The sequence below is a fragment of the Saccopteryx bilineata genome, chromosome 2 (assembly GCF_036850765.1).
Source record: "Saccopteryx bilineata isolate mSacBil1 chromosome 2, mSacBil1_pri_phased_curated, whole genome shotgun sequence".
Taxonomy (NCBI): Eukaryota; Metazoa; Chordata; class Mammalia; order Chiroptera; family Emballonuridae; genus Saccopteryx; species Saccopteryx bilineata.
This window is the reverse complement of record NC_089491.1, coordinates 373,082,489-373,096,696: the sequence shown is the minus strand read 5'-3', so window position 1 is coordinate 373,096,696 and position 14,208 is coordinate 373,082,489. Positions and strand designations below refer to the sequence as shown.

General features: G+C 49.6%; 1 protein-coding gene across 2 annotated transcripts in view; it reads right to left on the bottom strand.

Moving 5' to 3' along the window:
* The window catches only part of ACLY (ATP citrate lyase), a 46,054-nt gene that overhangs the window by 10,582 nt on the left and 21,264 nt on the right, over nucleotides 1-14,208 (bottom strand). The window contains exons 14-22 of one of the 2 annotated variants that reach the window (XM_066263632.1): nucleotides 14,168-14,197; nucleotides 11,451-11,592; nucleotides 11,003-11,171; nucleotides 7,880-7,984; nucleotides 6,769-6,965; nucleotides 6,145-6,226; nucleotides 5,933-6,043; nucleotides 1,238-1,365; nucleotides 26-119 (exon numbers count right to left, since the gene is read on the bottom strand). In XM_066263632.1, the coding sequence (XP_066119729.1) occupies nucleotides 26-119; nucleotides 1,238-1,365; nucleotides 5,933-6,043; nucleotides 6,145-6,226; nucleotides 6,769-6,965; nucleotides 7,880-7,984; nucleotides 11,003-11,171; nucleotides 11,451-11,592; nucleotides 14,168-14,197 (1,058 nt within the window). The remainder of the gene's footprint in view (nucleotides 1-25; nucleotides 120-1,237; nucleotides 1,366-5,932; nucleotides 6,044-6,144; nucleotides 6,227-6,768; nucleotides 6,966-7,879; nucleotides 7,985-11,002; nucleotides 11,172-11,450; nucleotides 11,593-14,167; nucleotides 14,198-14,208) is intronic. The other variant, XM_066263633.1, reaches the window with a different exon arrangement.

Here is a 14,208-nt window from a genome sequence, read left to right as displayed (position 1 = left end):
TGTCAGGGGCATACACAGCACCTACCCTGGCCCAGGAGTAGTCCATCGGCACCGTCGGGGGAGGCACCTCCTGAGCAGGTACAATGACCCCCTTGGCCACAAGGTCCTCATACACAGACCTGGGAGGCGGGGAAAGGGCATGAAAGAAGACACTCATGGATTTTCATCCTTTGGGCTCTTCTGAGCCATCCCTAGAATGCTCTTCCATCCAGTGGTCTCACGAGCCACATGCGGCTCTTTACCCCCTTGAATGTGGCTCTTCCACAAAATACCACATGCGGGCGCTACCTTGATAAGGAATGTACCTACCTATATAGTTTGTTTAAAAAATTTGGCTCTCGGCCCTGGCCGGTTGGCTCAGTGGCAGAGCGTCAGCCTGGCGTGCAGGAGTCCTGGGTTCGATTCCCAGCCAGGGCATACAGGAGAAGCACCCATCTGCTTCTCCACCCCCACCCCCTCCTTCCTCTCTGTCTCTCTCTTTCCCTCCTGCAGCCGAGGCTCCACTGGAGCAAAGTTGGCCCAGGCGCTGAAGATGGCTCTGTAGCCTGTGCCTCAGGTGCCAGAATGGCTCTGGTTGCAGCAGAGCGACGCCCCAGATGGGCAGAGCATCGCCCCCTGGTGGGCGTGCCGCGTGGATCCCGGTCGGGCGCATGCGGGAGTCTGACTGTCTCCCCGTTTCCAGCTTCGGACAAACGCGGAAAAAAAAAAAATGGCTCTCAAAAGAAATTTCAATCGTTGTCCTGTTGATATTTGGCTCTGTTGACTAATGAGTTTGCCGACCACTGATTTCTAACCCAAACACTAGGTTTTCCTTCGCTGTACCCTCCTTCCTGTCATTGACTTCCTCTTACCAGTTAGATTCCCAAGAACTAAATGAAAACAGGGTCTGGCCAAGACTCTCCTGAATGGGGCTTTATAGAAAGTTGCATTTGGAGATAAAGCAAGGACAGAAAGAAGGAATGGGAAGAGGATAGTCAATAATTCTTTATCCATCAATCAGAGGTGACACTTTCTAAATGTTTCAATGCTTCTCTCTTATTTATGGCCAGTGAAGTAGGAAGGTTAAGGAACTGAACATGTTTTGTTAAATACCAGCCTGAATAGCCTGTAACTGCTGCTTCTATAAACAAAACAAAAGCCAAAGAGAAAAGGATTTTGGACTGTTCACACAGCTGCTGACCTCAGGAGGGATTTGGAAAGGGAGGGGTGGCTGGCATCCTACGCAAGGTCCACTTACTGGATGATTTCTCCCAGCTCATCGAAGCTGCGGGGCACACACACTCCTGCCTCCTTCAAAGCCTGGTTCTTGGCTACTGCAGTTTCAGAAGCCTGGTTGGCACAAGCTCCAGCATGGCCAAACTGTACCTGGAAGGCAAAGGAGAATGGCGTGACTGGGCTTGTTTAACCCCCAAGAGGGAACAAAGGCTCCTGGGAAACATCAGCACTCATTACAGGCCGGACCCTGCTAAACGCTCTTTATAAATCACTTCCTTCAGCCCCAAGCAGGCTCCCTGAACAGGTGTGACGGAGGACTCACTTTACAGATGAGGAAACTGGGGCACCAAGACATTCCAGAGCTCCCTCACGGTCACACAGCTGGTGTGTACTGGAGCTAGTACCCAAAGTCTGGCAGCCCAACTCCCCAAACCCTTTGTTTAGCTTCCCTTGGGGCAGTGGTCAGGGCGATGGAGGGCTGGGGTTAGTTCTGAGCAACAGATGAGAAGTGAAGTTACAAACCAACCCCAGGCTGAAGTGAGTTCACGGATATGATCTGACTGCCTCATACATACTTTTTGTGAATTAGATACCAATAAAAAATAATTTAAGCCCTGGCCGGTTGGCTCAGCGGTAGAGTGTCAGCCTGGCATGTGGGGGACCCGGGTTTGATTCCCGGCCAGGGCACATAATAGAAGCGCCCATTTGCTTCTCCACCCGCCCCTCCTTCCTCTCTGTCTCTCTCTTCCCCTCCTGCAGCCAAGGCTCCATTGGAGCAAAGATGGCCCGGGCACTGGGGATGGCTCCTTGGCCTCTGCCCCAGGCGCTAGAGTGGCTCTGGTCACGGCAGAGCGACGCCCCAGAGGGGCAGAGCATCGCCCCCTGGTGGGCGTGCCGGGTAGATCCCGGTCGGGTGCATGTGGGAGTCTGTCTGACTGTCTCTCCCCGTTTCCAGCTTCAGAAAAAGAAAAGAAAAGAAAAAAAATTTAAGCCTGACCAGGCGGTGGCGCAGTGGATAGAGCATCGGACTGGGATGCAGAGGACCCAGGTTCAAGACCCCGAGGTCGCCAGCTTGAGCACGGGCTCATCTGGTTTGAGCAAAAGCCCACCAGCTTGAACCCAAGGTCACTGGCTCTAGCAAGGGGTTACTCAGTCTGCTGAAGGCCTGTGGTCAAGGCACACATGAGAAAGCAATCAATGAACAACTAAGGTGTTGCAACGCGCAACGAAAAACTAATGATTGATTGGCTCAGTGGTAGAGCGTCGGCCTGGCATGCAGGAGTCCCAGGTTCAATTCCCGGCCAGGACACACAGGAGAAGCGCCCATCTGCTTCTCCACCCCTCCCCCTCTCCTTCTTCTCTGTCTCTCTCTTCCCCTCCCACAGCCAAGGCTCCACTGGAGCAAAGTTTGCCCGGGCGCTGAGGATTGCTCTGTGGCCTCTGCCTCAGGTGCTAGAATGGCTCTGGTTGCAATAGAGCAATGCCCCAGATGGGCAGAGCATCGCCCCCTGGTGGGCGTGCCGGGTGGATCCCGGTCAGGCGCATGCGGGAGTCTGTCTGATTGCCTTCCCGTTTCCAACTTCAGAAAGGTGCAAAAAGGGAAGAAAAAAAAATCATGGGTTCCCAATACATTTTTTACAGAACTTACTCTGCATAGGTAAATGGGGTGGGAAAGTGAAGACATTCTGTGTTCAAATAAACTTAGAAAATACTGGGTTCAAGGAAGTTAAACAAGTTTCTTTAACTCAGAGATTTAAAACTAAAACAATTTTTAAGCATAACTTATAAAAGCGCTTTTGCTTTTCTGTTTGTTTTGTTTGGTGGACCAGTGTTTTGTGGAACATACTTCTGAAAAATGCCACCTTACCAATACCCCCATCTCTACTCCCATTCCCCAGTTCTTAATCGTTCTTCCCAAAGAGCTGTCTCAGTGTACCAATCAGTACAGATTGATCTCATCTCCTCTATAGGGTGGAAAGTTCTGCAAGGTCATGTGAATTCAAGCCTATTGGCTAGGCATTCCCTATATTATTTCACATTTATTAAGCTTAAGCCTGACCAGGCAGTGGCGCAGTGGATTGAGCGTCGGACTGGGATGTGGAGGACCCAGGTTCGAGACCCCAAGGTCACCAGCTTGAGCGTGGGCTCATCTGGTTTGAGCAAAGCTCACCAGCTTGGACCCAAGGTCGCTGGCTCGAGCAAGGGGTTACTCAGTCTGCTGAAGGCCCGCAGTCAAGGCACATATGAGAAAGCAATCAATGAACAACTAAGATGTCACAACAAAAAACTGATGACTGATGCTTCTCATCTCTTTCTGTTCCTGTCTGTTCCTATCTATCCCTCTCTCTGACTCTCTGTCTCTATAAAAAACAAACAACTTAAGATTTCATAGTTTAAAAAATTCATTAGAAAACAAAATCAAAACACCACTTGAGGCCCTGCCCCATATGGGGTGATGAGTACCCAGCTAGAAACAGAAGAGCAAAGGGCCTTGTCCTCTTGGAGGTGTCCTCAACAGAGTAGAGTGGGGAGGCAGACGGCAGTAATGCAAAGCTAGTTAAGAGAATCAATGGAGAAGGCAGGAATTATTATTATTATTATTATTATTTCTGAAGCTAGAAATGGGGAGAGACAGTCAGACAGACTCCCGCATGCGCCCGACCGGGATCCACCCGGCACGCCCACCAGGGGGCAAAGCTCTGCCCACCAGGGGGCGATGCTCTGCCCCTCTGGGGCGTCGCTCTGTCGGGACCAGAGCCACTCCAGCACCTGGGGCAGAGGCCAAGGAGCCATCCCCAGCGCCCGGGCCATCTTTGCTCCAATGGAGCCTCAGCTGCGGGAGGGGAAGAGAGAGACAGAGAGGAAGGAGAGGGGAAGGGGTGGAGAAGCAGACGGGCACCTCCCCTGTGTGCCCTGGCTGGGAATCGAAACCAGGACCCCTGCACGCCAGGCCGACGCTCTACCACTGAGCCAACAGGCCAGGGCCAGGCAGGAATTATTTTTGGCTGTAGGGGTAGAGGAGAAAGGGGTCAAGAAGCAAGTCAAAAACAGCTTCATGGAATAAGTGAAGAATGGAAAGAAACAGTTGCTAAGATTTGTATGTGCCAGACCTTTACAGTTACTTTCTAATTTAAGCCACACAAACATTCCCATTTTATAGTTCAGCAAATAGGACAGAGAGGCTAAATGACTTGCCCATGCTACACAGATCCAGCAAGATCTGATTCTAAAGCCTGTGAAAGCATAGCTCACCCCTGAAGGATGGGCAGGATTCCTTCATCTACCCACTCCCACGCCATCTACTTGAAACACACACACACACACACACACACACACACACACAGAGTTAATAAGTCTACCAAATGGATATTATAAATATTTACTGTGCTCTGCCCTTAGATTTAATAAATATCATTTTTTTTTTAATTTATTTTATTTTTTTGCATTTTTCTGAAGTTGGAAATGGGGAGGCAGTCAGACAGACTCCCACATGCGCCCAACCGGGATCCACCCGGCATGCCCACCAGGGGGTGATGCTCTGCCCATCTGGGGCATCGCTCTGCTGCAATCAGAGCCATTCTTGCCTCTAAGGCGAGGCCATGGAGCCATCCTCAGTGCCCGGGCCAACTTTTGCTCCAGTGGAGCCTCGGCTGCGGGAAGGGAAGAGAGAGACAGAGAGGAAGGAGAGGGGGAGGGGTGGAGAAGCAGATGGGCGCTTCTTCTGTGTGCCCTGGCCGGGAATTGAACCCGGGACTCCTGCACGCCAGGCCGACGCTCTACCACTGAGCCAATCGGCCAGGGCCTTCAATTTTTTTTTCGATTGACATAACAAAATCCACCTCAACCCCCTCCAGCCTGCCCAGGTTCCCATTACACGATTGTGCCATGATGGCACGGTGCCCTCCTGACCGGCATTTAGGTGGTTTCCATTTTCTGCCATTACAACACTGCAGTGAATCCTTGTACATGTACTGAGATATTTTTGTGTGCATACCCATAGGGGAATTTGTAGAAATGAAACTGCTACTTCAAAGGAGAAGTGCATTTTACAACTGGACAAATATTGCTGCTTTGAGGTGGGCAGGAATCTCACCAAGGGGAAAGGCAAGCAGTCTAGGGAGAAAAATATAGTGTGACGCATGCTCACTGGTAGGAAGAACTAAGGGTGTAAGCACAGGGATTCACTGTTGCAGGAAGCCTTGAAGGCCAGATTTTATCTTCTTGTATCTTAACACGAGGACAAGGCCTCACATTCAGAGCCTGCTTTGTCACATGCTGGACTTACTATGTTTCGCCAGCCATGTTCACATATATTACACCATGCCACAGGTGCCAAACAAACCTTTCCTTCTCTGAACTCTCCCCACACAGAACTCACCAGGCCCCTTCCAAGCTCTGCACCAGGAGTGTGTCCTCTCCCTCCCCAACCCCCCTTTTGCTCAGCCAGCACCTTCTCAACTCCTCCGGACAGTAGGTTGCTCCCACTCCAAGTAGGACTCAGAGACTTGTTCTCACCTTAAGCTGCTGATGAGTTTGTCTCCTCCAACTGGGTTTAAGCTCCTAAAGAGCAGGGCTCCCGCGAGACCTTGTAGTAACCAAGCAAGTAATAAACGTGTACTGAAGGAGCTAGTTGCTCCTAAGGTAACCTGATGGTTCACTTCAAATGCCCCATCCCTTGGCTTGTGACTTCCCAGCCTGTGAGCTGCACCGGCCGTACCTCAGAGGAGAACATGGTGGCACAGGTCCCGATGCACCAGCAGACCACAGGCTTGGTGAGGCGGCCCTCCTTGATGCCCCGGCAAATCTTATACTCTTCAGTGCCCCCTATCTGCCGAGGAACGGGGAACAAGAAGAGGCCCGTGAGTTGGAGGCACCCATTCCAAGTTGCTCCAAAAGCAGCACTGTGGGTTTTTTTTTTCTTTAACTCACCTCTCCAAGAACTACAATCATTTTGACTCCTGGAGTGTCCTGGTAACGTAACACGTGGTCCATAAACGTTGAGCCGGGGTACCTGGTAAGGGCAGGGAGGGCATACGGGATCAGGAGGCAGCTCGAGAGGTGGGGTGGGGGGTAAGTAACCTCTCCACGACGTCCCCCCAGTAAACAGGACCCCCTGGTCTGATTTCAGAATGGGTCCTGTTAACCATAGCACTCAGCTGCCTCCTTGTGGCCACCTCAGACAATAAACAGAACTACTCCACACGCCCTAATGCCTTTTAAAACACTTTCCCCTATATTTTCTAATTTTTATTCTCATGTTGATCCTAAGAGTGGAGATGCCCCATTTTATGGACTTATTTCTACATGAAACTAAGATAATATTGAATGTCAACTGTAATTGAAAAAACAAGACCAAAAACAAGAAAAAGAAAGAAAGACAAAGAAAGAAAGAAGAGAAAGAAAGAAAGAAAGAAAGAAAGAAAGAAAGAAAGAAAGAAAGAAAGAAAGAAAGAAAGAAAGAAAGAAAGAAAGAGACATTGTTATGTGCGAATGTGCGAGGACCACAGCAGCAGCTAGCAGTACAGGAGGTCCCCTTGGCCCCCAGCTGATCACCTGTCCCCACCGATGGCCACACCCTCATAGACGCCATCTGTGGTCCGAGAGATGATATTGTTGAGCTCATTAGACATGCCCCCGGAACGGGAGACATAGGCCACGCTGCCAGGGCGGTACAGCTTGGAGGCCAGGATGTTGTCCAGCATCCCACCTGTATTCCCAATCTTAAAGCATCCGGGCTTGATGCCTCCAACCTGCAGGGGCAGAAGCAGCAGTCAGTGAGGAGGTATACTCAGTGACAACGTCCAGTGAAGGTGTATAACATAGAGGTGTGCCTCTGAAATGAAGGTCCCTTTGTTTTAGCTTCACATAAATTTTTTTGAAGTTTTTTCATTGATTTGAGAGAGGGAAGGAGGAGGGAGGAGGGAGAGAAGGAAATAGAGGGAGGGAGAGTAGCATCAACTCGCTGTTTTACTTTGTTGTTCCATTTAGTTGTGCACTCATTGGTTTCTTCTCCTATGTGCCCTGACCAGGGATCAAACCCGCAACCTCAGGGCCCTGGGATGACGCTCTATCCACCAATCCACCCAGCCAGGGCCAGCTTCACATAAAGTTTAATGAGTAAAAACAACAAAAATATATTCACACTAAAATTTCTCCTTATATGAAGACCTTTAGGTAAAAAAATAAAGGAATAATCAAAGACTTTGTGATGGTTGTATGAGAGTGAACAAATACTTAAAACAAGAATCTTCTTGACCCTGGCAGGGTAGCTCAGTTGGTTAGAGCATGATCCTGATATACTAAGGTTGTGGGTTCAGTCCCCAGTCAGGGCACATACAAGAATCAACCAATGAATGCATAAATAAGTAAAACAAATTGATGTTTCTCTCTCTTTCCCTTCCTCTGTCTCTTTCAAATCAATAAATAATTAAAAAATTAAGAATTGTCTCACGGGACCTTTAAACTATAGTGGTATGGACTGGAGAGAGAGACAGCACACTTTAAAAAATTAACTGACAATGGACAGACTTAACTTTTAAAAGGTACTCTCTATATCTTCTCAACTTAGGAGGAAGACAGAAGAGTCAACAAGTGAGTTTCCTGAGGGCCCAGAACTTCGTAAGATAGCCTTGAACTTAAAAGGCTTTCTGGAAGGGATGCTCACAGTGGCAGGTCCAATGATGGTCACACCCTTCTGGTCCGCCTTCTTGATCAGCTTCCTTGTGAGGGCCTCCGGGATACCTTCAGCTATGATGGCAATGGTCCGGATCTAGAGGGTGAGAACAGTCCTTCCCCATCAACTTTTAACCTCAGATGGAACAAAGAGGAAGCAACTATTCAAGAACCCACCTCCCACATCCCCTTCCAGGCTCTAAAGACAAAGTAACATGAACAAGATGTACTGATTCTTCTGTCCCTATCCTGATCACACCAACCCTCCCCTGAAAAGAGAGGCATGGACACCCAAAACTGATCTCCACTGGTGATTCAGTAATGAAGTGAGTCCTTACACAAGTGATTCGGTAACCAAGCAGGATCCAATGTTTCCAAACACTTGCTGCAGTCAAAGCTGCGATATTCTCTCCCGTCCAAAGATTCACAAGATTCAGACACCTGTTCCCCACCTGCTCATAAAGCAGCTCTATGGTTTTCTCTGCTGTGCTCTGTCTCTGACTCTATGTCCCCACAGGACAGGGCCAGTACATGACAGAAATGACCTGGTCCATGCTCGGACCAGAAAGTGGCTGGGGGACCAGGCCAGAGGGAGTAGAAGTAAGGGCGGGAAAGTCCAAGAACCATCTCTGACTCTGGTCCAGGGGCTGGCAAACTCTTCTATAAAAGCGCCAACTTTTATTTTAGGCTTTGTTGATCACATGGTCTCTGTGGTAACTACACTTTGCCTTTGTAGCACGAAAGCAGCCAAGGACAATATATAAAAGAAGGAGCATAGCTAGCTCTGTTCCAATAAAGCTTTGTTTACAAAATCAGGCAGAGGGCTAGCTGAGCTGCAAGAAGCCAATCTCTGATCTAGAATAAAAAACCCAGCTTAAAAAAAAACAAAAAAAAACCCAGCTCATTTTTAGCAAGGATGCTTTCGTTTTTGCTTCACCCAGATATACAAATAAGTTTACCTCCTCCAGCCACACACTATAACATGCCAGACTGGGACCAGATAATAATTCTGAACAGAAAAATCAATATCTTATTCTATTCTATTAGGGAGTCTTACAGATCAGTAACAAAGAAAACAATCACCTCAACTTAAAAAAAAAAAAAAAGCCCTGGCCGGTTGGCTCAGTGGTAGAGCGTCAGCCTGGCGTGCAGAAGTCCTGGGTTCGATTCCCGGCCAGGGCACACAGGAGAGGCGCCCATCTGCTTCTCCCCCCCTCCCCCTCTCCTTCCTCTCTGTCTCTTCCTTCCCCTCCCGCAGCAGAGGCTCCATTGGAGCAAAGTTGGCCCGGGCGCTGAGGATGGCTCTGTGGCCTCTGCCCCAGGCGCTAGAGTGGCTCTGGTCACAACAGAGCAACGGCCCCGGATGGGCAGAGCATCGCCCCCTGGTGGGCGTGCCAGGTGGATCCCGGTCGGGCACATGAGGGAGTCTGTCTGACTGCCTCCCCATTTCCAGCTTCAGGGAAAAATAAATAAATAAATAAAGAGAGAGAGAGAGAGAGAGAGAGAGAGAGAGAGCGCGCGCGCAAGCGCACGTGCCTGACCAGGCAGTGGCACAGTGAATAGAGTGTTGGACTGGGAATCAGAGGACCCAGGTTCGAGGGCCTGAGGTCACCAGCTTGAGCACAGGCTCATCTGGTTTGAGCAAGGCTCACCAGCTTGAGCCCAAGGTCGATGACGTGAGCAAGGGGTCACACGGTCTGCTGTAGCCTCCTGGTCAAGGCACAATGAACAACTGAGGTATCACAACAAAGAATTGATGCTTCTCATCTCTCTCCCTTCCTGTCTGTCTGTCCCTACCTGTCCCTCTCTCTGTCTCTTGTCACAAAGAAAAAAAAAAGAGGAGACCAAGTCAGAATAAAAATGGCCAGTAAGTATTTTTAAAAGCTCATCTTAATAATCAAAGGTCTGCAAATGAAAAGAATGCCTATCAATTTGACAAATGTATATGTTTTTAAAATCAAAACATTCAGTGTTGGCAAGGGTACAGAGAAAGATGCATTCTCAGACTCCTGATAGGATTTTACATCAGCACATTTCTGGAGAGCACCTGGGTGGGATGAACCAAAGCTTTAAAATCTTCTCATTCTGATGCAGCAGTCTGACTTCTAGATATTTATTCTGGGGGAAAAATTAAGTTATATGCAAATGTTACTCCCAAGATGCTCATAATCAGACTCGACAAAACAAAACTGACACTACCAATAAGTATTTATTGCTGTGGAAAGAGAAACTGAAGTAAATGGATTATAATAGTTCTGTAAAATATTATTCCCTTTGGTCAAATCCAGAAAAAGGTGTGGTTAAGGGTGCACTCAAATACAGCAGCTGTTTCTGGGAAGTGGGACTTGAGATATTTATTTTCTCTTTTTACTTATGAGTATTTCTATTTTTTTCTATAATATGTAATGATTTTATAAGGAAGTAGTTTTGATTTTTCTCTTGTTTAGTGGGTGAGTGAGCGATACAGACAGACAGGAAGGGAAAGAGATGAGAAATATCAAGTCGTAGTTACGGCACATTAGCTGTTCATTAATTGGTTCTCATATGTGCCTTGACCAGTGGGCTCAAATTGAGCCAGTGACCCCTTGTTCAAGCCAGCAACCTCTGGGGTCAAGCCAATGACCATGGGATCATGTCTATGATCCCATGCTCAAGCCAATGATCTCAGGGTTTCAAACCTGGGACCTCAGTGTCCCAGGTCAATGCTCTATCCATTGCATCACCACCAGTCAAGCAGTACTTTTGATTCTGCTTTAAAACAAGGCTTAGATGTAAAGATGAATAAAATCAACTCTAATTTTCAACATGGAGAAATAATAAAAATACAACGTTCTGAGAAAAAAGTAAGTCCAAATAAAAAAATCAAGTAGGCTTACACAGCACAGAGATCTGGTGGGGCAGCTGACCCTGACCTGACTCTGTTCCAGGTGAGCAGCCCTCTTACCCTCAGTTACTACCCTGCCTTCCAAAGATCCAGTGTCACCAACCACTTTCACCCAGATCACTGGTTAGTCCTGAGTACAAGCCCTTTGTCCCAGGTGGCGGTGACCATGGACACCATTCAGGAGCTCTCCCCAGTCCCCCCCCCTCTCCCCCCCAGGACCCAGTGATCTACCTGTGCATAATTCATGGTCTCAAGGGTACTGTCATAGGCAGAGCGGAGGGAGGCGAAGTTGATCAGCACGTCCACCTCTGGGTGTTTCTTCATGGCATCAGCCATGTTCTTGAAGACAGGGATCAGGATCTCCTTGTGACCCCAGTAAAACTTCTGCTTGTGGTCCCCACTGTGAGAAAGGTGGAGGAGGGGTCAGGACAACCTGTCAGGATTGGGGAGGGGAAGTCAAAGGGAGAAGCTTCATCTAGAAGGTGGAAAGACAGGGTTCTGCCTTCAAAGAGTTTCTATCTACTGGAAAAGACCCCCCAGAAATGTGGTTTGCCCCAGTCTGGGATGGGCAGTCACTTCCCAGTAACCTAGTTGCTCCTGAGCTCAGTCCTAGCGAGGAGATCAGAGGAGGGAATTCCACTCGGCAGCCCTCTGCAGCCCCTGCCCTGGCATGACTTACGTGAAAGGGTAGACCATGGCAGCCACCGAGGGCTCGTCTCGGGAGCAGACGTAGTCGAAGTCCAGCATGCCTTGCACGGCCCTGGTCTGCATGCCCCACACAATGGCCTTGGTATGGCGGCTGAAGAGGGTGGCGCTCTTTCCTGGTGGGCAAAGACACAGCGAGTGCACCCAGAACACACACTCCCGTGAGCCCCACAGGGGCTACCTGCCAGACCCCTCCACGCCCCAAGTCCAGGAAGGGCGGCTAATCAAAACCACAAAGGAATGTTAAAAGGATGGAATTCTGAGAACTTGGGGAAGGAGTGCCTCGATTTCTTCCAGAAAGAGGTAGCAGAAAGTAAAAAGAACTCAGAACTCCTGCCTGACTAGTAAAAAGCTCAGCAACAAACAGAGAAAGGACTCCGGATACAAAGAATAGGCCCAACAGAATTCCTCCAGGGCCTGCTCGACTTCACAGCAAAGGCTTGTGTGCAATGAGCCTCCTGGTTACATGCAAATGGGCACTTGATAAATTATTTTTAAAGTCATTGGAAAAAAGTATTAAGCTCCTAATTTTGGTGCTGGCAGAATGTTACACAACTCTCCAACAATCCTTATTATCTCGAAATCTGAATATAAACCACCTTTGTCAGAATTTGAATCCTTACAATTCTAGGTCAGTGTAGGTCCAATGAAGAGGTTTGCTCAGCCTTCTCTCTCACTGTGGTTCTGGCCTGGCCTGGCCTGGCCCGGCCCTGGCATGGGAGAGGCAAGAGCAGCAAGCTGGCTCTTCTCCCCCATCCTCCTCCCTTGACCAGGTGGCTCTTTCCTGCTCGGAACAACACTCTTGGACTGGCTCTCCAGCTAGCAAGGAAAGGGGTGAGGGGCCCCAGAAAGGAACAAGAATATCTGGCAGGAGTGGATTCCTCAGCCTTGAAGGGAAAGGCCCCTCACCACCCTGCAGGCAGGTGCCTGCCCGCTCCCCTCCCTCCCGCCAGTCCTGCGTGAGAAAAAGCAGCCCTCAGGCGAGCTTCTCAGCCCAGGGAAAGCAGTGCCCACACTCAGTGGCATCTGCTATTAATTAATCTAATGTACTAATGCAGACTTGGCTAACCAAGTTCAAGCCCTGATAAAATGAATTTAAGAGATCACTGTCCCAAGGCACACGGGATTCTCATCCCCACAGGCCTGCCTCTTCCATCACAGACATAAGCTTCTCATGACACAGGCTCCTGAGGTCGCAAATACCAGGGATGTACTGTCACTGGACCCATCTGGATTCCGAGGAGACATGAGATCACAGAGCAAGGGAAGCCACTAATCCAGTACTCTCACTTCCCAATCCAAGGACACGGAAGCCCAGAGATGCCAAATGACTGAGAACCTAGGTCATCTAGCACCAGAGCCAAGATTACAGCTCAACTGCGCAAGCGAGGAGGAATAATAAGCCCCGCCACTCCCCATCCCCTGGGGAGCCTACACCCGAGTCAGTGTGCGTATACACACGCGTCCATTCAAGAGGCTACAGAAAGCAGAACAAAGCCTGGAATCTCTACAAACCCACCCGCACTTCAACACCAAAGGGGCAGAACCAGAGTGCTTACCTCACTGAGTACAGAGGCTCCAAAGCCCATGGGGCAATCCCCAGCCCAGCAGCAAGGAGGCCCCAGTGAGAAACCCTGCTCTGGGGCTAAGAGCCCCCCCAGGCTCCTCCTCTAGAGCCCCTGAAGAGAGGGCCCACCCTGGTACAATCTGTTCTTCTTTACTTCTCAGCAAGGCTCAGAGACTAGTGAGCATAAACTCCCCCCCTAGGGTGGAAGAGTTCTCTGAGAAGTAGAGTGGCCCTGTTCTCTCTGCACAAGCCTGTCCCAGGTCATGCCTTTTAGGAAACAACGGATCTTGCCAGATGGTCTAGCAGCTGAATTCCTGGCCTTCCTGGAGGGATATAAGCAACCCTGCCTAGTTATTCTTTACCCTTCTCTGAGCAAGGAAGGAGTCAAGTATCATCAAAGACTTCCCTTCTCCAGGGTGAAATCTCCCACGCTGTGAATGTCAAGAAGCGAAACAAAGCCCTGACGCTTTGAACGGTGAACAGGTGTGTTCTGTGTGTGAGGACGCACAGAAAATGTCTGTCCTAAACAGTGACCTCAGACACCAGACAAAGCCCAGACCCCTTGTACCACATGCCTTTCCGGGTTTCTATCTGTCCTTCTCTATCTCATCTTCACCCACACACCTCAAGAAATCTGAACCAGTCCCTGGTATTGGGAGCGCCGGGATAGTCGACAGTGGTGAGCCCGGGGTGGGGAGCTAAGAAATGAAGCCATCCCGAGATGCTGATGAGCCTTGGGTGGTCCGTGGCTCCCCTCCTCACCCGCTGTGCTCTGCCACTTCCCCTTCAGTTTCGATGGCTCTTCCTCCCCAGGAGGACCCTCCCTACTCAGCACCACTCCACTCTCTAAGGCTGTTGGCCTGGCTCTCCAACCGCCCCACCCACAAATTTGGAGCCATAGACAGCCACATGGCCAGGAGAGCACTGGATGGAAGCCTGAATTAAGCAGGAGTGGGAAGGGGGCAAGAGCGAAGACTAGGGCTGGGGGGCAGACCACACTGAGGCAGGGACAAAATATACCAGACAACACTGCAACCGCAGGAGAGGGGGAAACGAAGCACACAGTAAGACTGAAACCCACTAACAGGCCACACGCAGAATCGGGCAGGGCAGGGGCGTCCTACCTTGCAGGGATCTTGGACTTGGGACTGAATCTGTCAAAGAA